The sequence below is a fragment of the Hylobates moloch genome, unplaced genomic scaffold (assembly GCF_009828535.3).
Source record: "Hylobates moloch isolate HMO894 unplaced genomic scaffold, HMol_V3 SCAFFOLD_1, whole genome shotgun sequence".
Taxonomy (NCBI): Eukaryota; Metazoa; Chordata; class Mammalia; order Primates; family Hylobatidae; genus Hylobates; species Hylobates moloch.
In genome coordinates, this window is record NW_026652276.1 from 90,550,987 (window position 1) to 90,574,359 (window position 23,373).

The 23,373-nt window shown below is 40.5% G+C and overlaps 1 protein-coding gene and 1 non-coding gene across 4 annotated transcripts in view; both read left to right on the plus strand.

Moving 5' to 3' along the window:
* Window positions 1-23,373, plus strand: part of STAM2 (signal transducing adaptor molecule 2) — a 65,485-nt gene that overhangs the window by 4,848 nt on the left and 37,264 nt on the right. For 2 of the 3 annotated variants that reach the window (XR_009214394.1, XM_032755715.2), the window contains exon 1: window positions 18-352. The exons of the other annotated variant lie outside the window; for it this stretch is intronic. Coding sequence is in view for 1 of the 2 variants with exons in the window: in XM_032755715.2 (XP_032611606.1) it covers window positions 313-352 (40 nt within the window). In the remaining variant the exon portion in view is untranslated. Of the gene's footprint in view, window positions 1-17; window positions 353-23,373 lie in introns of those variants that run through there. 3 annotated transcript variants of the gene reach the window in all.
* On the plus strand, window positions 12,915-13,021 carry LOC116809756 (U6 spliceosomal RNA). The gene has a single exon (XR_004369942.1). It is a non-coding gene; the product is annotated as a U6 spliceosomal RNA (small nuclear RNA).

Consider the following 23,373-nt stretch of genomic DNA (forward strand, 5'->3'; position numbering starts at 1 on the left):
CTGGAAAGGTGGCCGTAGCGGCCGCCTGACCCCTACAAAAGTCTGGGACTGGGGCAGCGACAAAGGCCTTGGGAGGACGCCAATGGTCGGAGGGATCTCGCCCCGGGAGAAAAGTTGGGACAGGAGCGCGGGATCGAAGGGTGGACTCCGAGCCGGCCTGTCAGGCAGGAGCCGGGCAGGTGCGGTGGCGGAAGTGCGGGGACGGAGGCCGAAGCGGAGCGGTCTGGGGAGTCGCGGCCGCGGGTCACCCGGCGGGGAGCAGTTGCCGAGTGTTAGCTAGACAGCAGCGACTAGGGCTCGGGCGCTGGCGAGATGCCTTTGTTCACCGCCAACCCCTTCGAGCAAGACGTGGGTGAGTGCTGTGCCCGGTCCTGGACTGCTGTGTGCCTGGCCCTGGACTGCTGTTTGTCCGGCTAGAAAGTGGGCGGTAGCGACTCCAGGGACTAGGAAGCCAAGCGAAGGGAGGGGAGGGGCGGTGCCGCCCGCTTCTTCGAAGTTGGGATTTTTCTGGGGGCAACCTCGGCGCGTCGCTAGCGGTCTGGGGAGTGCTTCCTGCCGCCTGAGTTTGGGGACCCTCAAAGGGTCGTTCTTCTTGCCAAGCGTAAAATTTGGGAAGAGCCTAGGGCTCGCTGGAGACTGGACTGATTAAGTAATTGTGGAGTTGGTGATTAAAAACGTCCTGCTCGTTCGACAGCTGGTTATCTCCGTCTCTGCCCCATCGTTTTCTGAAGATGATGCAGCAGTGGAGACCCTGCTGTCTAGAGAAGCCCAACACTAGACACTTGACACCTAGACAACCGCATTGAATAGGAAGAACTTACTTCCCCATTATTTTTATTACTCATGCATTCAATCCCTGATAGGGTAGCTTTAAGATTTATTACAATTGTAAAGGTGTTGCTCTTCGTCCCCGGATTGCAAAGATTGCGTGGGTGCTAGGAGATGTTCTGTTTTAGAGTATGAAAAGGAAATCTCGAGTCTCAAAACACTGCAGAACAACAAGTATTTTACTTGTTGCAGTCATAAAGCGCTGGACTCTCAGTGACTATAGAATGATAAAAACATGGATAAGATATATACGAAATTATTTTGGAAATTTGTGTAACACTAAAACAAACTGAGAAATATATGTATGTATTCTCGAGAGTCTGGGTCTCACTATGTTGCCCAGGTACGAGAAGAATTCCTCCCACCTCAGCCTGCACCTTTGTTTCCCCTTCCCGAGTAGCTGGGACTACAGGTTTGTTTTTTGTTTCTTTTTGTAGCAGTAGTTAAGAGAACCTTAGGTAAATTTTTAGAACTTGGAAATGGGGTTGGGGCGGGGGGACTCAGAAGAATACTGCACATCTTAGCAGTAATTCCCCTGTTTCATAGTTAACATTTGGTTATTAGGAGACTGTAGAAAGTGCCCTATTCTGGTACGTTGTGTAATCCCCTAAGCCATTTAAAAAAATATGTTTGAGTCAAATAATATATGTAAATAGTACAAATATGTATGTTCCTTAATTCATTAAACTTTTTTTTGGTGGATGAATACAGGTGACTGGCATAAATCTGGGAAACATTAAGGCTCAGTGTTTCCTTTTGGAACACCTCATTGCAGTATTTCTTCTTTGGTTTGTATCATACAACCTTTGTGCAACCTGTACTTTTAAAAAATTGCTATTATGAACACTTTGATTCTGTTCTAATGAAATAAAACAGAAGGCGCAAAATAGAATTAGACAAATGATTTTAAAACTTAAAAACCGTGAACTCTTTTCTTCAATATAAATCTTTCTTGGAAGTTCATTGTTTTCTGATGGAAAAATTCTCTGGTCCAAGTAGGCAGAGCTGCTCTGCCTTTTCTGTTCTAAACCTTTCCCTGCCTGGCTCCCGAGGCCCCAGCATGGTTTAGTGGATCACAGTTTAGTCCCACAGTTGTAAAGGAGGCACTGCTGTTGAGATTTAAAAAAAAAACAACAAAAAACCGTGTCTATAGATTATTTTATGGCCAGTGCCATAAGCCAGAACTTCAAGTAGTTACATATTAAGCATGACTGAATTCAGTACCCCAAAGGCATTTTAAGGGTGAAAGAATGAATTTGAGGCCCTCCTGTTAACTTCTAGACAAGAGAATGGAATTAGAAAAAGTAGAATGAAATAGGAGCTCAAATTGGACTTGCACGTATATCATAGAAGAAAAATGATATATTACGTTTTTCATGTCTTAAAACTTTTCATTTCAAATCGTTAATACAAAGCAAGGGCCAGGCTCAGCGGCTCACGCCTGTAATCCCAGCACTTTGGGAGGCCGAGGCGGGCGGATCACCTGAGGTCAGGAGTTTGAGACCAGCCTGACCAACATGGTGAAACCCTGTTTCTACCAAAATACAAAAAATTGGCCAGTCATGGTGGCGCATGCCTGTAGTCCCTGCCACTTGGGAGGCTGAGGCAGGAGAATCGCTTGAACCTGGGAGGCGGAGGTTGCAGTGAGCTGACATCTCGCCACTGCACTCCAGCCTGGCGACAGAGCAAGACTCCCTCTCGGAAAAAAAAAAATATATATATATACACACACACACACACACACACACACACACACACACACACACACACAGCAAGTCATTATTTGACTTGAGATGTCCACAGGAATGTTACTTTACATTGTCATTGTCTTTTTCACTTGTTCTCCTTGATTCAGTCAGATTTTTATTACCTTTTTTTTTTTTTGGTAATTCCTTTGTTCACTCTTCATTCAGCAGACATACACTGAATAATTACTGTGTGTCAAGCATTGTGTTAATCTGTGGACACAAAATGAATAAATAGACTGTGAGTTCCTGCCTTCAAGGAACTCTCAATCTAATGGAGGAAACATACAGACCTAGGAATTGTAACTTAGTACAATAAGTATAGTGCTAGGAATATACAAGAAGCTTTACATCATCTTTTTTAAAAACAGTCATAGTCCCTGAAGAAAAGACAAGGACCTTCAGATAGGAGCTTTCTCTGTAAAGGTGTTGACACTATCCTCTCCTTCCCACCTTTTCTTTTTTCTTTTTCTTTTTCTTTTTTTTTTTTTGAGACGAGTCTGTCTCTCAGACTGCAATGCAGTGGCGTGATCTTGGCTCACTGCAACCCTGCCTCCCGGGTTCAAGCGTTTCTCCTGCCTCAGCCTCCCGAGTAGCTGGGACTACAGGTGCGCACCACCACACCTGGCTAATTTTTTGTATTTTTAATAGAGATGGGGGTTTCACCATGTTGGCCAGGCTGGTCTTGAACTCCTGCCCTCAAGTGATCTGCCTGCCTTGGCCTCCCAAAGTGTTGAGATTACAGGCGTGAGCCACTGTGCCCAGCCTCCTTCCCCCCTTCTCTGATAGCACTTTTCCCAACAGGAAGTAACCATCTTTTGCTAGTGTATGATATGGTCATTTTATGATTAAAGGCCTTTAAAGATTAATCTCTTTTGGTAGGTGAAGAGTCTTGTTGGAGGGTGAGCAGTCTTTCTGACAGTCATATGAGAAAAGGATGGGTCAAGGTGTCTTAGGAAGGCACTCATGAATTGATGATGATATGTGACTTGTCAAATGGAAGCAGGCCAAAGGCTAGGAAGTAGGGAACTCTGGCAAATTCCTATCTTTTCTTGGCATCAGAACTTACAAGCCCTGAAGGATATGCTAGATTTGGTAGTATTAGAGCTCTTTAAACATTTTACCTAGATTCATTTTTTTGTTTTGTTTAGTAAGATTTCTTTGATGTATTCTGAGGGGAAAAAAGAAAATATCCTTATGTCCCACCTCTTCTCCCCAACTGGGCCTCACGTGTTAGAGGGGTACAGGGATCTTGAGGTGGAGCCTGGTTGGAGTAGCCATTCTCGTAGAATTCCAAGGGGAAAGTGAAACATGGGGGATGGGGCCACAGTGGTTAGTGTTAACAGAGAAGATGTCATTTCCTTATTCATTGATTTCTAAGTCGTGACTTGTCTATTCTAAACCTTAACTCCGGTTCTTGTTTGCGTATCTTTTTTCCCTTTACTCAAGCCAGGCAATCTTTCTTGCCAGTTTTCTGCCTCTGTGCTATTTACCATTCATTGCTAAATGTTTGCTCTTTTCAACCTTGGTATTTCCTTTAAAGATACGCTTGTGTCCCACAAAGCTGAGCTCAAATTCTACCTCTACAAAACTCTGTGGACACAGCGGTTCGAATTGTTAGCTTTTAAGAGAATACATTTCCAGGTGACATTTTAATGTGTGTATTGCTGTGTTTTTGCCTTTGCTGTGTTAGAAGTTGACCAGGAAATAGCTTGGGACTTTCTCCAGTGAAATGCAGTCATGCAGTCCTTTTCTCCAGTGAAATTTTATAAGAAATCCCAATATAAAAATAGATACTGATAGCATAAGAATAATACAAATTCATAACATACACACAAATTTATAACGTTTACTTAACTAGGCCACTCTGTACAATAAGTTAAAATCTTTGTAAAAAAGTAAAATTTAAAAAAAAAGTTTTTTGGTTTTGAATAAGTCTAGTAGATTTAATAGCCAATTTTTTTCTAATATATTTTGTAGCTTTTTAAACTATGAAATATTTTCAGCATAAAATACAAAATATGAACTCCCATTCCTGCCAGGCAATTATGTCAAGTGCTAATATTTTGATATACTTGATTCTTTTTTTTAAGAAAGGAACATTCAAGATGTAGTGAAATACTTTAGTATTTTTAGCAGCTACCTGATCCCATTCTTCCTCCTTTCTCAGAGTTAAACACTCTACAAATAGATAGAAATTATCTTTAATAGTATATATACTACACTTACAAATATACTATATATTGTTTGGATGTATTTAAATTTCTTAAAAATAGTGTCTTTTTGTCATTCCGCAACTTTTGTCATTCAGCATTTCTTTTTTTTTTTGAGACGGAGTCTTGGTCTGTCGCCCAGGCTGGAGTGCAGTGGTGTGATCTCAGCTCACTGCAACCTCTGCTTCCCGGGTTCAAGCAATTCTTGTGTCTCAGCCTCCCGAGTAGCTGGGGTTACAGGTGCGCACCACCATGCCCGGCTAGTTTTGCATTTTTTAGCAGAGGTGGGATTTCGCCATGTTGGCCAGGCCGGTCTCGAACTCCTGACCTCAGGTGATCTGCCTGCCTTGGCCTCCCAAAGTGCTGGGATTACAGGCGTGAGCCACCCTGCCTGGCCCACTCAGCATTTCTTCGTGAGAGTTATTCATGTTGATGTTTGTAGCTCTAGTTTTGTAGATGTTTGTAGCTCTAATTTTAATGGCTGTGTGATACTATACTACTATATGAATATGCGCTATCTGTTGTCCTATTGACGAACATGACTTTGTTTTCAATTTCTTGCACCTACAGACAGCTCTGTATTGAAAGCTTTTATCTATGTTTTCTTGTGTTTATGGATGCAAGATTCTTTTTTTTTTTTTTTTTTTTTTTTGAGACAGAGTCTTGCCCTGTCACCCAGGCTGGAGTGCAATGGCGCGATCTCGGCTCACTGCACCCTCCATCTCCCAGGTTCAAATGATTTTCCTGCCTCAGCCTCCCCAGTAGCTGGGATTACAGATGCCTGCTACCATGCCCAGGTAATTTTTTTTTGTATTTTTAGTAGAGACAGGGTTTCACATGTTGGCCAGGCTGGTCTCGAACTCCTGACCTCATGATCCGCCTGCCTTGGCCTCCCAAAGTGCTGGGATTACAGATATGAGCCACTGTGCCTGGTGGAGTGCAAAATTCTTAAAGGTTGTCGTCTTGAAGGGGAATTCTTCGGTAGAAGTGTGGCTCTTGGCCTGGTGTGGTGGCTCATGCCTGTAATCCCAGCACTTTGGGAGGCTGAGGTGGGCAGATCTCCTGAGGTCAGGAGTTTGAGACCAGCCTGGCCAACATGATGAAATCTGTCTCTACTGAAAATACAATTAGCTGAGTGTGGTGGTGAATGCCTGTCATCTCAGCTACTCGGGAGGCTGAGGTAGAAGAATCACTTGAACCTGGGAGGCGGAGATTGTGCCACTGCACTCCAGCCGGGGCAACAGAGTGAGACTCCATCTCAAAAAAAAAAAAAGTGTAGCTCTTGCAAAGTTGCCCTTCCAAGTGTTTGTTGATTTCTCCTGTCAGCAGTGAAATTCCAGTTGTTCCACATCCTCACTAATGCTGAGCATTGTCAGATTTTCTAATTTATGCCTATCTAATGAATATGAAGTAAGACATTGTTTTCATTTCATTTTCAATTTCTACTTCATTGCCAGTGAAGATGAGCATTTTTTCATATGTTTCTTCATCATTCTGTTTTCTTTTTCTGTAAATTGCCTGCTCATTACTTTTATGATTCTGTTGGGTTACTTTTTAAAAATTAATGGCAGGATGCAGTGGCTCACACCTGTAATCCAAACACTTGGTGGATTGCTTGATCTCAGGAGTTCGAGATTAGTCAGGGCAACATGATGAAACCCCATCTCTACAAAAAATACAAAAATTAGCTGAGCATGGTGGCCCGCACCTGTAGTCCGAGCTACTTGGGAGATTGAGATGGGAGGATGGCTTGAGCTAGAGAGGTTGAGGCTACAGTGAGCCATGATTGCGCCACTGCACTCCAGCCTGGGTGACAGAGCCAGATCCTGTCTCCCAAACAAAACAAAACAAAAAAACGAAACCAAAAACCAACACCAAAAAATAAAACAAAATTGATTTTTAGAGTTCCAGATACATTTCTTACTAATCTTTAGTTGAGTGTGTATGTTACAAATCTGTATTCTAGTTCTTTTTGTTTCTGGTGTCTTTTATTGTAAAGAAAATGTGGGTTTTCACTTAGTGATATTTGTCATTCTCCCTTTATTTTTCTTAAGAAAGGCTTCAGGGCTGAGTGTGGTGGCTCACACCTGTAGTAAAGAAAAGAAACCCTTCTCCACCCTGAGGTTATAGAGATATTTTCATATTTTCTTCTGCAAGTTTTACTAAACTTTTGATTTTCACATTTAGGTCTTTGATCCACCAGGAATTAATTTTTGTATAAGGTCTGCGGAGGAATTGAATTGGATAACCAGTTGACAATAGACAAAATCAATTGTCTAATCACTATGGATTGAATTTGTCTGTTCTTTCCCCACTGTTTTATAATTGTCTTAGCTATTTTGGGCATTTCAAATGGATTATATGACAGATTGGTTAAAATCATTATACAAGGGAATTTCTTGTAGGTTTTTAGGATGTAAGAGAAAAGACATTATAATTTTATTTTTGTTTCACATCAGCTGATATTGATAGTTTAAAATATATTTTTATCCTTAATAACATTTAATGATAAGCTTATGTATAATTTGTAAGTAAGTCAAGAAGAGAATGATTTTCTGCCAGTGAATATACAACGTAATACTATAGCAGTGTAGTTAGGTGGATGTGTCTCTAGCATGCCTTTTGTTTAAATAAAGGACCTCAGAGGTGTTGCGTGTAATAGGCTTTGTGGCTGGGCGCGGTGGCTCACGCCTATAATCCCAGCACTTTGGGAGGCCGAGGTGGGCAGATCACAAAGTCAGGAGTTCAAGACCAGCCTGGTGAAACCCCATCTCTACTAAAAATACAAAAATTAGCCGGACGTGGTGGTTGCATGCCTGTAATCCCAGCTACTTGGGCGGCTGAGGCAGGAGAATCACTTGAACCCAGGAGGCGGAGGTTGCAGTGAGCCGAGATCGTGCCACTGCACTCCAGCCTGGATGACAGAGCAAGACTCCATCTCAAAAGAAAAAAAAATAGGCCTTGTATATAAGTATGTAGGGTAGGATATCAAACTCTGGTTACTTGACAAGTGATGGTTCTAACCATCTATTACCCAGGTATCAAAATGAAACTTAAGGATATATAATTTCTTTATCTCTTGTTATTTTTTTCCTCCTTGGTTGTCTTTTGTCCTTTAATCTGACCACTTTTCTTCTCCCCCTTCCTTGATTTTTCATTTTGTCTAAGTTAAAAAGTTTTTATTTTATTTTTTCTTCTTTTTTGAGGCACAGCCTCACTCAGTCGCCCAGGCTGAAGTGCAGTGGTGCAATCTCAGCTCACTGCAGCCTCTGTCTCCTGGGTTCAAGCAATTCTCCTATCTCAGCCTCCTGAGTAGCTGGGATTACAGGCGCCCACCACCATGCCTGGCTAATTTTTTTTTTTTTTTTGTATTTTTTTCTAGAAATGAGGTTTCACCATGTTGTCCAGGTTGGTCTCGGACTCCTGACCTCAAGTAATTCACCTGCCTCGGCCTCGCAAAGTGCTGGGATTATAAGAGTGAGCCACCATGCCCAGCCTAAGTTACAAAGTTTTTAAAAGTGTTTTTGCTTATAGTCTTTTTCTTGTTATAAAAATATCAGCTAATTGGCAATATTTGTCCAACACCATGGGTGAGAAGGATATTAGTTCCTGAGGCATTTTGGTATTGTTGGAACATTCTTTTCCCTCATCCTTTGTTTTTTAGGATTAAGTTTCACATTGACTTATTGGCATCTGCTGTCTTTTTTGGCGTAATAAGTGTTGCTCCCAGCTTTTAGACGTCCTTTAGTGTCATTTTCTTAATGGGTCTGTGGCTGCTATGCTTAAAGGACAAGCACCTCTCTGTCCCTATAGAACCTTGTGTGACATTTGCAGTTCTTCACCGTGGAGACCTGTTATGGCGATCTCTGTTCCATTCAGGGAGGCCTTTCTTTAGTTGCCTCCAGTTAAGGAATGTTGAAAATGAAGTGTCTTGTGAAGTAGTTCCAGTTCTTACTGACTTTTAATGCAAGCTCAGAACCGTGTTTAATCTCGTATTTAAAAAAAGCATGAAGGGAAATGATGAAGGATTTAAAAATTTTTATTATGTATAGTCTCCCTCATATTTAGTATAATTTTTAAATGATAGCATTTGGATGAAAAATCTGTTATTCAGTGAAATTGTTATTGTATCTGAAAACTCGCAAACTATTTTCTTGGTCGGTAAACATACCCTTAGTAAGCACTTGCTTATTTTCATTTGCAATATGAGAATTGTAGTGACTCAGAATTTTACTTCTCATTTGTACTAAAAGTTTTTTTATTCTTATCTGGAGCAGCAGCTTTTACTTTCATTTGTCATGGGATGAATTATCTTAACCTTCTCTTCTAAAAAAAGATGTGCTTAAAGAAATCTAGCATGTGCAGTGTTTTGGTTTGTCCCCAGCAGTACTAAGTCCTTGAGGTGGAGGGTTGAAGGGGAAGAACTTTTTTTTTTCAAACATTAATACCTTATTAGGTTCTGTTAATTTACCTGATAATGAATAAACCTTTATATTTAATGTAGAGATTGAACCTAAGAAGGTCATTGTGGCAGATATCTTGGAATGGCCATTGTCCCCTGAAAATTATTGACATTCTGAAGTGGCCATCTGCTTATAGGTGTTAAGAATAGGCTGTGTATATATGCATGTAGGGTAGGATATCAAACTCTGGTTACTTGATAACTGTCAGTTCTAACCATCTATCACCCAGATATCAAAATAAAACTTAAGGATATATCATTTCTTTATCGCTTGTTATTTTTTTCTCCTTGGTTGTTTTTTGTCTGTGAATCTGACCACTTCTCTTCTTCCCCTACCTTGATTTTTCATTTTGTAATATTATTCCAATTTTATGTCAGAAATTTGTCAGTACATGATGATGTAGTTTTAAAATTTTTAGCCATTCTAGTGGGTATCTCACTGTGGGCTTTGTCGTTGTTGTTGTTGTTTTTGAGACAGAGTCTTGCTCTGTCCCCCAGGCTGGAATGCAGTAGCGTGATCTGGGCTCACTGCACCCTCCACCTCCCGGGTTCAATCTGGGACTACAGATGTGCACCACCATGCCTGGCTAGTTTTTGTATTTTCAGTAGACACAGGGTTTCGCTGTCTTGGCCAGGCTGGTCTCCAACTCCTGGCCTTATGTGATCCACCTGCCTTGACCTCCCGAAGTGCTGGAGTTACAGGCGTGAGCCACCGTGCCTGGCCTTCATTGTAGTTTTAATATGCATTTACTTGATAACTCTTGGTGTTGGGCACCTTTAAATATATTTATTTGCTAAATGAATATTCTCTTTTTCAAAGTACTACTTGTTTAAATATTTTGTCCATTTTTCTTTTCACTTAATTTTCACAACTCCTCTTTTAAGCACGGCAGCTATTTTAATCTCCATTTGACAAATGAGAACATGGATTTGGGTTTGAGTCAGAATGGAGGTGAACTACTCCAAAGCTTATAAGCTAGTAAGAAAGCTTCAGAGATGGATGTAGGCAAGGCAGGTCCTCGTTGTTTAATTGGTGATGTATATCCCACCCCTGAGGCCTGACAGTACTCCACAGGTGCATACAGAGTGTGCATAATGGTTTTCTCAGTCTGCAGAGGTAATGTAATCTGTCTGGCCTGTTCGCTTTTGATTCTCTATCTGTAACTTTTTGGCATGTTAGTGGCTACCTTGGAGACTCTTTTTTTTTTTTTTGAGACGGAGTCTCGTTCTGTTGCCCTGGTTGGAGTGCAGTGGCGCTATCTCGGATCACTGCAACCTATGCCTCCCAGGTTCAAGTGATTCTCCTGCCACAGCCTCCTGAGGAGTTGGGACTACAGGCACATGCCACCATGCTCAGATAATTTTTTGTATTTTTTTTTTTAATAGAGGCGGGGTTTCACTGCGTTAGCCAGGCTCGTCTTGATCTCCTGACCTCGTGATCTGCCCGCCTTGGCCTCCCAAAGTGCTGGGATTACAGGCATGAGCCACCGCACCTGGCCGACTCATTTTTCCTTTATCCCAGCCACTAGAAAATGTCTGGCACATTATGCTTCCTAATTACAATGGAAATTATAACATGTATGCTTCTTCCCTGTCTCCTGAGTAAGGGTGTGTGTAAATGAGTGTGCTCATTTTGTGGAGTTAGGGGGACATAGTTCTCACCTAACAGGATTACAGAGGGTATTTTGGAAATATCAGCCAAGAAGAAAGTGAACTTGTAGGAAAATAAAATCTGGCCCTAGGACTTTTGCCTTTTTAATAGATGGTTTAAAATATTAAAAGACAGTAAAAGGTAATTTTTATGTGTTTTTCCCCCTTCTTTTCGTCCTGGCTCCCCTTATGCTCAATTCTCTCAACTCCTCCTAGTCGCCCCAAAACTGCTGGTGGTGACATGAGAAATGAATAGAATGGCAATGACTGATCTGTATTCCATCAGAGGAAGCAGCTCTTAAGTATATTGTATTATTATATGGTTTAGTAAATGGAATTAATCAGCTGGGCACAGTGGCTCATGCTTTTTAATCCCAGCAGTTTGGGAGGCTGAGGTGGGCAGATCACCTGAGGTCGGGAATTCGAGACCAGCCTGACCAACATGGAAAAACCCCATCCCTACTAAAAATACAAAATTGGCTCGGCATGGTGGTGCATGCCTGTAATCCTAGCTACTCGAGAGGCTGAGGCAGGAGAGTCGCTTGAACTCGGGAGGCAGAGGTTTGCATTGAGCCAAGATCGTGCCATTGCACTCCAGCCTGGGCAACAAGAGTGAAACTGCATCTCAAAAAAAAAAAAAAAAAAGAAAAAAAGAAAGTTAATCCTGGCATTCTGCCTGTTTCTTTGCTTACAAATGAGAGTTGAATTTGCATGTTTCCTATTCAGTGTGTTTAAGATATGTATTATCAGGGGAACCCACCTCCAATATTTCAACATAGGTTCTATTTTCCCTAAGTGTTGGCCAGTCCGAGAAATAAAGAGAGAGTACAAAGAGAAGAATTTTACAGCTGGGCTGCCAGGTCATTACGGGCCGTAGGTCCGTAATGCCCCACCTGAGCCACAAAATCAGCAAGTTTTTATTAAGGATTTCAAAAGGGGAGGGGGTGTACGAACAGGGAGTAGGTCACAAAGATCACATGCTTCTGAGGCCAATAAAGATCACAAGGCAAAGGGCAAAGCAAAGATCCCAAGGCAAAGGGCAGAATTAGAATTACTGATGAGGGTCTATGTTCAGCTGTGCACATATTGTCTTGATAAACATCTTAACAGAAAACAGGGTTCAAGAGCAGAGAACTGGTCTGATCAAAATTTACCAGGCTGGAGTTTCCCAATCCTAGTAAGCCTGAGGGTACTGCAGGAGACCAGGGCATATTTCAGTCCTTATCTCAACTGCATAAGACAGACACTCCCAGAGCAGCCGTTTATAGACCTCCCTGCAGGAATGCAATTCTTTTCCTAGGATCTTAATATTTAATATTCCTTGCTAGAAGAAGATTTTAGCAATATCTCTCCTACTTGCACGTCTGTTTATAGACTCTCTGCAAGAAGAAAAATATGGCTCTTTTTGCCCAACCCCGCAGGCAGTCAGACCTTATGGTTATCTTCCCTTGTTCCCTAAAATTGCTGTTATTCTGTTCTTTTTTAAGGTACATCAATTTCATATTGTTCAAACACATGTTTTACAATCAGATTTCATATTATTCAAACACATGTTTTACAGTCAATTTGTACAGTTAACGCAATCATCACAGGGTCCTGAGTTGACATACATTCTCAGTTTATGAAGATAACAGGATTAAGAGATTAAAGACAGGCATAAGAAATTGTAAGAGTATTATTTGGGAACTGATAAATGTCCATGAAATCTTCACAATTTATGTTCAGAGATTGCAGTAAAGACAGGCATAAGAAATGATACAAGTATTAATTTTGGGAACTGATAAATGTCCATGAAATCTTCACAATTTATGTTCCTCTGCCGCAGCTCCAGCCAGTCCCTCCATTCGTTCTGGGTCCCTGACTTCCTGCAACAATGTGTATACATAGGGAAACAGAAAAACTATGTTAATTTGGCAATTTTGAACAAAAATTGCTCTCAAGAGGCAGTTTAATATAGTGATTTGAACCTGGAGCACACACCCTGAGCCAGATGGCACAAATTGAAATCTCTATTTTGTGCTCGCTTCGGCAGCACATATACTAAAATTGGAACGATACAGAGAAGATTAGCACGGCCCCTGCGCAAGGATGACACGCAAATTTGTGAAGCGTTCCATATTTTTATCTCGAACTAGAAATACCATTTGACCCAGCCATCCCATTACTGGGTATATACCCAAAGGACTATAAATCATGCTGCTATAAAGACACATGCACACGTATGTTTATTGCGGCACTATTCACAATAGCAAAGACTTGGAACCAACCCAAATGTCCAACAACGATAGACTGGATTAAGAAAATGTGGCACATATACACCATGGAATACTATGCAGCCATAAATAATGATGAGTTCATATCCTTTGTAGGGACATGGATGAAACTGGAAAACATCATTCTTAGTAAACTATCGCAAGGACAAAAAACCAAACACCACATGTTCTCACTCATAGGTGGGAATTGAACAATGAGAACTCATGGACACAGTAAGGGGAACATCACACTCCGGGGACTGTTATGGGGTGGGGGGAGGGGGAGGGACAGCATTAGGAGATATACCTAATGCTAAATGACGAGTTAATGGGTGCTGCAAAACAACATGGCACATGGATACATATGTAACAAACCTGCACATTGTGCACATGTACCCTAAAACCTAAAGTATAATAATAAAAAAAAAAGGAAAAAAAGAAATCTCTATTTTATTACTTGCTAGCTGTATAACCTTGTGCTAGTTATTTAATAATTTTCTGGACCAGGCGCAGTGGCTCATGCCTGTAATTCCAGTACTTTGGGAGGCCGAGGCGGGCAGATCACCTGAGGTCAGGAGGAGTTCAAAACCAGCCTGACCAACGTGGCGAAACTTGTCTCTACTAAAAATACAAAAATTACCCAGGCATGGTGGCATGCGCCTATATCCCAGTTACTTGGGAGGCTGAGGCGGGAGAATCGCTTGAACCCGGGAGGCATAGGTTGCAGTGAGCTGAGATCACACCACTATACTCCAACCTGGGTGACAGAGTGAGACTGTATCTCAAATAATAATAATAATAATAATTTTCTGTATCTGCCATATAAATGGCTTCCCCATTTATATATTTTTTATTTTTATTTATTTATTTTACATGCAAGGTTGTAAAATAACCCAGCCCAGGCTGGAGTACAGTGGCACAATCATAGCTCACTGTAACCTCAAACTCCTGGGCTCATGCACTCTCCTGCCTCAGCCTTCTGAGTAGCTAGAACTACAGGTGCACATCACCATACCAGACTACTTTTTCAATTTTTTTTTTTTTTTTTTTTTTAGAGGTGAGGGATCTCACTATGTTGCCCAGGCTGGTCTTGAACTCCTGGACTCTCAAGTGATCCTCCTGCCTTGGCCTCCCAAAGTGCTGGGATTACAGCTGTGAGCCACCAGGCCCGGTCCCCACTTATGGGGATCCTTCATTTGATTGAGGAGCAAGTGATTTAGCATATGTAAAATGCTCAGGAGTTATTGCTTAATTGCTATTATTGTTTTTAATTAAATTGCTATCTGTCATTCAGTACTCAGAGCTGTAAGTAGGTTTTCATTTTAGAAGGCATGCAGAATGGGCTGGGCACGGTGGTTCACACCTGTAATCCCAGCACTTTGGGAGGCCAAGATGGGTGGATCACCTGAGATCAGGAGTTCTACCCCAGCCTGGCCAACATGGTGAAACCCCATCTCTACTAAGAATACAGAATTAGCTGGGTGTGGTGGCATGTGCCTGTAATCCCAGCAACTCCAGAGGCTGAGGCAGGAGAGTCGTTTGAACCCAGGAGGCAGAGGTTGCAGTGAGCCGAGATTGTGCCATTTCACTCCAGCCTGGGCAGCAAGAGCGAAACTCTGTCTCAAAAAAAAAGAAAAAAAATGGTATGCAGAATGTATTTTTAAGAACTATGTGTATTGCTGCTTTCCCCAGAGTAAAGATTTGCCTCAATAAACATTAACCCAAATAGAACATTAAATGGGGTGGAAAATTAAGTGAGAAAATTTATGTTAAACCTAAGTTTAACTATAAAATGCTAAATAGAGTCATTGTCATTTAAGGGAGAGAAGGAGTAGAATTATTTACAGTCTATCAGATTGAGTTATTGGGCATTTAAATTTTTTTTTTTTTTTGAGACAGAGTCTTGCTCTGTCGCCCAGGCTGGAGTGCAGTGGCGCAATCTCGGCTCACTGCAAGCTCCGCCTCCCGGGTTCACGCCATTCTCCTGCCTCAGCCTCTCCAAGTAGCTGGGACTACAGGCGCCCACCACCGCGCCCGGCTAATTTTTTGTATTTTTAGTAGAGATGAGGTTTCACCATGGTCTCGATCTCCTGACCTCGTGATCCGCCTGCCTTGGCCTCCCAAAGTGCTGGGATTACAAGCGTGAGCCACCGCTCCCGGCCCATTTAAATATTTTAATCTAAATTTCACTACACAAGAATTGTGCAGTCTGGAACCTAGTAAGTATGTATAATGATTTTAATAGTCTAAACATATACAATTTATTCATAGACTAGAAAAAAATGGCTTTTCTACATTTTTGAAGAATTCAGTTTTTTAATGAATTAGTCCAAAGAAAGAATGTTTCTATCTTTAGTAAAAGCTATCATTGTGGTTTCCTGCAATTATGAAAATTAATTCTACTCATTTACTTGTTTTTCATTTTCTAGTTTTTTCTTTTTTCTTTTCTTTTCTTTTTTTGTTTTAGAGACAAGTGTTTCACCCTGTCACCCAGGGTGTGGGTGGAGTATAGTGGCTTGATCATAGCTTACTGCAGCTTTAAACTCCTGGGCACAAGGAATCCTCCCACCCCAGCCTCTCAAGTAGTAGAGACTACAGGTGTGCACCACCATGCCCAGCTTCTTGTTTCTGCTTAAAAAAAAAAAATTATATATATGTGTGTTTATATATATATATATATTTTTTTTTTTTTTTTTGGCTAGCTTTTCTTGGTTCTTATGCTGCAATTTTAAGGTATAGAAACAATTGAGGTTTTTTTTTCCTCCTATTAATAGATAAAAGGCAATTTTTTTTCCTAAGATTGCTATGGTCAGAATGTGTCCCCCAAAATTTGTGTGTTGGAGACAGTCCCCAATGCAACAGTGTTGGGGGATGAGGCCTTTTGGGAAGTATTTAGGTCATGAGAGTACCTCCTTTGTGAATGGATTAATGCTGCAATAAAAGGGGCTTACAGGGGTGGGTTCACTCTCCCTTGTCCTTCTACCTTCTGCCATGTGAGGACACAGTAAGAAGGCGCTGACCAGATGCCAGTGCTTTGATCTTCGACTTTCCAGCCTCCAGGACTGTGAGAAACAAATTTTTGTTCTTTAAGAACTACCCAGTTTCAGGTATTCTGTTAAATAGCAGTGTAAAACAGACCAAGACAAAGTTCTAAATTGCTTTAGTCATGTCCAAAGGTATTAATATGTAATATCTTAATCATAATACATTTTTATGTTGCCTTCTGTTATACTCTAAATTACCCACATGTCCTGATTGTTAAGTTTCCACATGATCGGGTATTACAATTATTATTATTATTTTTTTGAGATGGAGTCTCGCTCTGTTGCCCCGGTTGGAGTGTAGTGATGTAATCTTGGCTCACTGCAACCTCCGCTTCCCAGGTTCAAGTGATTCTGCTGCCTCAGCCTCCTGAGTAGCTGGGACTACAGGTGCCCACCACCACACCCGGCTAATGTTTTGTATTTTTAGTAGAAACGGGGCTTCACCATGTTGGCCAGGATGGTCGCGGATCTCTTGACCTCGTGATCCACCCCCTTTGGCTTCCCAAAGTGCTGGGATTACAGGTATAAGCCACCATGCCCAGCCCATTTAATGACTTTTCTAATTGAGATATTGTACTTTTCAGTTCAGACATTCCATTTTTATAGTTTTCATTTCTCTGCTGAGCATTCACCAATCTTTGCATTCTTGAAAATATGATAATGTCTCTAAAGTTCTTTCTTGCTAAATCTAACATTTGAGTTATGCTAACATCTGTTTTTATTGACTAATCTTGATTTTGGGACACTTGTTCGCTTATTTAGTAATCTTTTATATTATGGTGGACATTGTGATTATTCTTTGTAGGGAGGCTGAATTATGTTGTCTTCCTCTAAATGGTGTTGAGTTTTGTTCTGTCAGGTTGTAATATTATTAGGGGGATCTTTTAGGTTTTGACAGGCTTGGTTTTATTCTTTGTGAGGGAGGCCTATTTTGGTTTTGAACTAAATTCTAGAGGGCTTTTCCACCTAAGGTGTGCCCTTTTTGGATTTTCAACTAAATGCATGAAGTGTTCTCTTGCTTTGTTTGGGCAGTGTTGATGAGCCTGCTTGGGCTGCCATAACAATACCATAGACTAGGTAGCTTATGCAACAGAAATTTATTTTCTCACAGTTCTGGGGCCTGCAAGTCCAAGATCAAAGTGCCAGCAGAGGTGCTGTCTGGTGAGAGCTCTCCCCTTGGGTTATATACAGCCCCCTTATTGCTGTGCCCTTGTATGGCTTTTCCTTGCTGTGTGTACACAGAGAGTGCTAGCTCTCTGGTGTATCTTCTTAAAAGGACACTAATCCTATTGGATCAGGGTCCCATCCTTTTGGCCTCATTTAACAATAATTACTTCCTTAGAGGCCCCATCTGCAAATACAGCCACACTGGGGATTACAGCTTCAACATAAGAATTTTGGGAGGAACACAAACATTCCATGCATAATAGGGAGGATGACTCCCAGTGCTGCTTGACCTTTCAGCCCCATAGCAGGTAATCTCTGCTAGACCCCATAGAGACTCATCTCAAGTGTGTTTGTGTAGCCCAGCCTTTGACCAAGGGCCTCTGGTTAATCACTGTGCTTAGAAACCTGGTCTCCGTCTCTCAGCTGCTCTTCTTGGGCTAGTCCTTCTCTACTTGGGCTAGTCCTCCTTGTGCTGGACAGGAAAGTATTCCAAGGCAGAAAGCTGAGGCCATCGTGAGGCTCACTACATATTTCCCTTCCCTCAAAGATCTGGGACCTGCTCTGCCTGCTATTCATTCCCTGAAAACAGTTGCCTCATTGATTTTGGCCTGTTTTATAATTGTTTTTGATAGGATAGATATTCTGTCATGTTTGGAAGCAGAAGACTACTCTTGAATTTTTATTTGCAAACATAATAGGAGGAGCTTTAAAGCTTTCTTGCAAGCATTCTTATTTTATGTAGTTAAGTTTTTTTATTACTGATAGAGCCTATTTTATTAAAAGTTTTATGGGTAGAGATAGATTCTTTTTAAAGCTGTACTTTGAACATAATGACTGTAAGGGGGGGAGCCTTTTTGTTCCTTGTAGGTAGGTATTGATGGAATTATTCTTTATCATATCGTTAGAATCTTTCTAAGCTATTTCACATTGTATTTGAGGCTCTTTTTATACAGTAATCAAAGCCTGGTGATGAATTGTTATGACTTACACCCACCAAATGCTGGCGATTTAGCATTTAGGCCCCAGGAGGGCTCTTTTAACTTTCTACCTCTCTATTCATTTGACACAGAATAATGTGATATAGGGCCCCAACATTGGGCAAAGTGACATGCTATAAAAGAATGGTTTCTTAATTATAATATTTAAAATTTTCCAGGGGTTTAAAATACTGCTAAGTGCGTAATTTAAATGTTATTTAGCTCCCTTGAAAAACGAAGTCCTTTTTGGCAGGCCATTATGAAGTCTTCAGATTCTATATTTTTTAAAAAGAGTAATTGTGAGTCCTATATTTGTAGAGACTAAACTATGCTTGATAGAGTATTCAAATCAGGAATTTTCCATTTTCTATGGAAATTAAATAATAGTCTAATTAGATATTTTAAAAATTGTTGGGAGGCTTTAGAAGGCATCAGATAGGCTTCATATTTAATGTATTACATGACCAGAATTGGAAAAATATCATGAAAAGTTGAGTTCTAGCTGGACTAGGTAGGTTATTAGATGGTCTAAAATCAGATTCACCTGATTATGTGTGTCTTTGTACTCATACATATCCATACTCATAAAATTTGATAATTGATGATACTGGCTTCTCAGATCAGTGAGGAAAGGATAGATTCTTAAATAGTAGAACTGACAAAAAAATTCATAAAAATATTTTTCTGTTCCTGCCTCACACCATGTGTGAGGTTCCAGATATACCAAATGGAGTTCTAAATACACTAAAGATTTACATGTGAAAGGGGAATAATATACAGAAAAGAATGTGGGTGGATATTTAATCTTCAGGTAATTCAAACAGTATGCTAAATGACACTATAAAAAGAAAAAATGGTAGATTCTGTTACAGCAAAAACTGCATCATAGACAAATAGGAAAGATTAGCATGAAGCTGTAATCTATATTATTTGCTTTTCAGACTCAGTATATAAAGTTAGTTACCTATCTAAGAAGCTTTAGAAGCATTGCCTTCCCCACTTACCTTGTCTCCTTGTTGAGACTCCCAAACGTAGTTACTTCTCTTCAGTAAACAAGAGGAGAACTAGAACTTCATAAGCTCACTAGTGCTGTTACTTTTTGTTGCCATGTGGTGTTGCTATTGAAGTTTGATCTTATGTAGCCAGTTGAATATTTGTCTGCTCAGCAGGAAAGCTTTGGTTGGTCCAGAACTTTGCACACATCAGCCAAACCATGTCCACAGATGGGCATCAGAGTTAAAGCCCTTTTAGTTCGTGTACTCAAAAGCTCTGCTGTTGTTTCCCACCTTACACATTGTACCAGGCTAATGGGATGTGGAGGAACAACCAACATCATTTCATTCACTCATGAAACAAATATTTATGGAGCACCTACTTCGTGCCCTACATACTGTTTATGTACTAAGAATAATAATAGTGAACAAAACAAACAAAAATTCGTGCCATGATGGTTACATTCATTCTGGGGGTGGAATGTGGTGAAAGGTTGTGGCAAAGACAGATGCTAAACAAAAAAATGCTATGAAACATCTTTAGAAAGGACTATGCACAAAATCCTGCCTTCCTAATTTATATTTAGTCTATGTGAGTCACCAATACGAAAGATACCAGTAAGTATAACAAAGAAGACAGATTGAGTACCTAATGGATTTACAACCAGTTTGCTGATAACTTCTCTCTAGCTTGTTTTGGGACTTTGTGGCCACTCTGTATATAATGGTACATTATGCAGCTACTAAAAATACTGGTATAGACGTATATTTCTGAATGTGGACAGATGTTTATGAGTAGAAATGCATGTTAAGAACTGATACATTTAGTATGATTGCAGTGTTAGTGGGGAATATTTTTTCTCTACCCCGTGGTTTCCTTTGTGAGAAGGGAGTTCCATTAGTGTCACCCTGAGCCTGCTCTTTGTTTTGTTTTGTTTTGTAGAGACAGGGACTCACTCTGTTGTCCACGTTGGAGTGCAGTGGTGCAATCTTACCTCACTGCAACCTCGACCTCCCAGACTCAAGCCATCCTCCTATCTCAGCCTCCCAAGTAGCTGGGACTACAGGCACATGCCATCATGCCCAGCTAACTTTTTTGTGTTTTTTGTAGAGACAGGGTTTTACCATGTTGCCTAGGCTGGTCTTGAACTCCTGACTCAACTGATCTGCCCACCTTGTCCTCTCAAGTGCTGGGATGATAGGTGTGTGCCACCTCACCTGGTTTGCCCTTGCTTTTTTATTTACTTCGTCTCTGGTGTGATGACACCTGATTGGTAAGTTTGAGATTAACTGGTCTTACATATGCCTTTCTTTGTAGGACTGGCTAGTCTTTCCACCACCACTGAGTGATTTTTCATTTGCTTCTCCATGGAATAAGTCATGCAGAGGCTTACCCCTGCAGGGAGAGGCCTTCCCCTCTCCAGTGCTAAGGCATGCCCACTTCTGGGGTTCACTATTAACAAATTCATTTGGCTAGTATATCTAAAGCTTCTGTTAATAACGAAAGTGTTATTTTATTCTCTTTTGTTTCTCATCTTGTTCATAGCTTAATCAAGGAAGGAGTTGTCTGTTTTTGGGTGCTGCCTTTGTACACCTTATACTATTTTATTAAATTTTGCATTAACTTTTATTATTTGTGTGTGTGTGTGTGTGTGTATGTATATATAATGTCTGGAAGGATATGCATCATAGTTTTAAAAGGGATTGGAAAAAGGATTGGTAGAATTAGGAGGTTTTTCCTTGTCTTTACTTCTGAATTCATGGAATTTATTAGATATGTAATTCAGAAATAGTTAAGCCTTTTAAGCCTCTAAAACAGTATAGTCTGCTCTGACTTTCCAAAGCAATAGTTTTTTTGGCACAAGGGAAGAAGGTGAAAACCTGAGTAGGTATGTTTTGCCTGCGTAGCATTTGGTGCCTGGATCTAGAACTTTCAGTAGGCAAAAATGTATTACTTTTCTAAAACCCCTGGTTTGTCATTTTATCACATGTCAAAACAATTGCTTTCATCCATAAGTAGTAGGCAATTTGCATGGCTTTTTAAAGCGAGTTCCAGTATTTAACTGAGGTTAACTGCATTGGTGTGTTTTTCTTTACTCACGAAGTATAGTTGTTTGCTAAGCCTGTTCATTTTTTGGCTTCTTTTGATTATTCCTTGCTATTAAAAAAAAAAAGAAATTACTCTGGATTCCTACCATCTTTCTTGACGATCACTGTGATATTACCTGTCGTGTGTGTGTGTGTGTGTGTGTGTGTGTATACTCATATATATATGTTTTGCCAGATTATTCTATATTTGAAATTATAAGGTATATATAATAAAGAGGAAAAGGCATAAAATGATACAATGTTTCTAAAGTGGTACTTTTTATATCTCCACCTCTCCTTACTAGCAGAAAAAATTGTATTCCTTGATATTGATATTTTTGTAAAAGTTGGTAAAGTAAAAATGCTCTGTAACTCAATCATTATATTCTGATCATGCTTTTTAACAGTTTACCTTTAATTAATTTATTTTATTTCTCACAATGCAGGTTAATTACTTGTCAGTTTTTACTTTGATCATGTAATATTTCAGACCACAAAAAAGATATTGAAAATATTTTCTAGATACATACTGTACAACTTAATAAACCTTTATAAATACAATGAAGCCTGTGTCTTCTTTTGAACTCCCCTCAAATTTGATGTTTATCATTCTCCTGCATGCTAATATTTTTACTACCTGTGTATATATCCCTAAAGAATATAGTGTATTTTTTGGATGTTGTGAAACTTCAGGTGAAACATTCACATATTGCTGGTGGGAATGTACCATAGTATAGTTCCTTTGGGAAACTGCCCATTCCTAAAAAAATTAAACTTAGAGTTACTATATGACACAGCATTTCTACTCCTAGATATATACCAAAGGAAAATGAAGACATAGTGTCCACACAGAGACTGGTACATGAATGTTCATCATATCAGTGCATTATTTATATTAGCCAAAAAGTTTTTTTTTTTTTTTTTTGAGACGGTGTCTCACTCTGTTGCCCAGGCTGGAGTGCAGTGGCGCGATCTTGGCTCACTGCAAGCTCCGCCTCCCAGATTCACGCCATTCTCCTGCCTCAGCCTTCCGAGTAGCTGGGACTACAGGCACCTGCCACCACGCCCGGCTAATTTTTTGTATTTTTAGTAGTAACAGGGTTTCACCGTGTTAGCCAGGATGGTCTCGCTCTCCTAACCTCGTGATCCGCCCGCCTCGGCCTCCCAAAGTGCTGGATTACAGGCGTGAGCCACCTCTCCTGGCCCAAAAACATTTTTAAAAATCCAAATGTTGACTGGGCATGGTGGCTCAAACATGTAATCTCAGCACTTTGGGAGGCTGAGGCGGGCAGATCACTTGAGCCCAGCAGTTTGAGACCAACCTGGGCAACATGGCAAAACCCCATCTCCACAAAAAATACAAAACTTAGTTGGGCGTGATGGTGCATACCTGTAGTCCTAGCTACGCAGGAAGCCAAGGTGGGAGGATCACATGAGCCCCGGGAGATCAAGACTGCAGTGAGTCGTGATCACACCACTGCACACTAGCCTGGGCAACAGAGTGAGACCTTGTCTCAGTAAGCCAACCAACCAAGCAACCAACCAGCCAACCCAGATGTTCATGAACTGGTGAATGGATAAATGTGGTATATCTATACAATGGAATATTATTTAGCCATAAGAAGAAATGAAGTACTGATACATGCTACAACGTGGATGACCCGTGCAAACATTATGCCAAATAACAGAAGCCAGTCAGAAAAGAACATATATTATATGGTTCTATTTATATGAAAAATCCAGAATAGGTAAATCTTAGGAGACAAAGTAGACAAGTGGTTGCCTAGGGCTGGGAATATGTGGGGAGAATGAACAGTGACTGCCAGTGGGTATGGATTTCTTTTGGAAGTGATTAAATGTTCTCAAATTAGATACTGGTGTTAGTTGTACAACTCTATGAATATAGTCAAAACATTGAATTGTACATTTTAAATGTGTAAATTGTACTGATACAT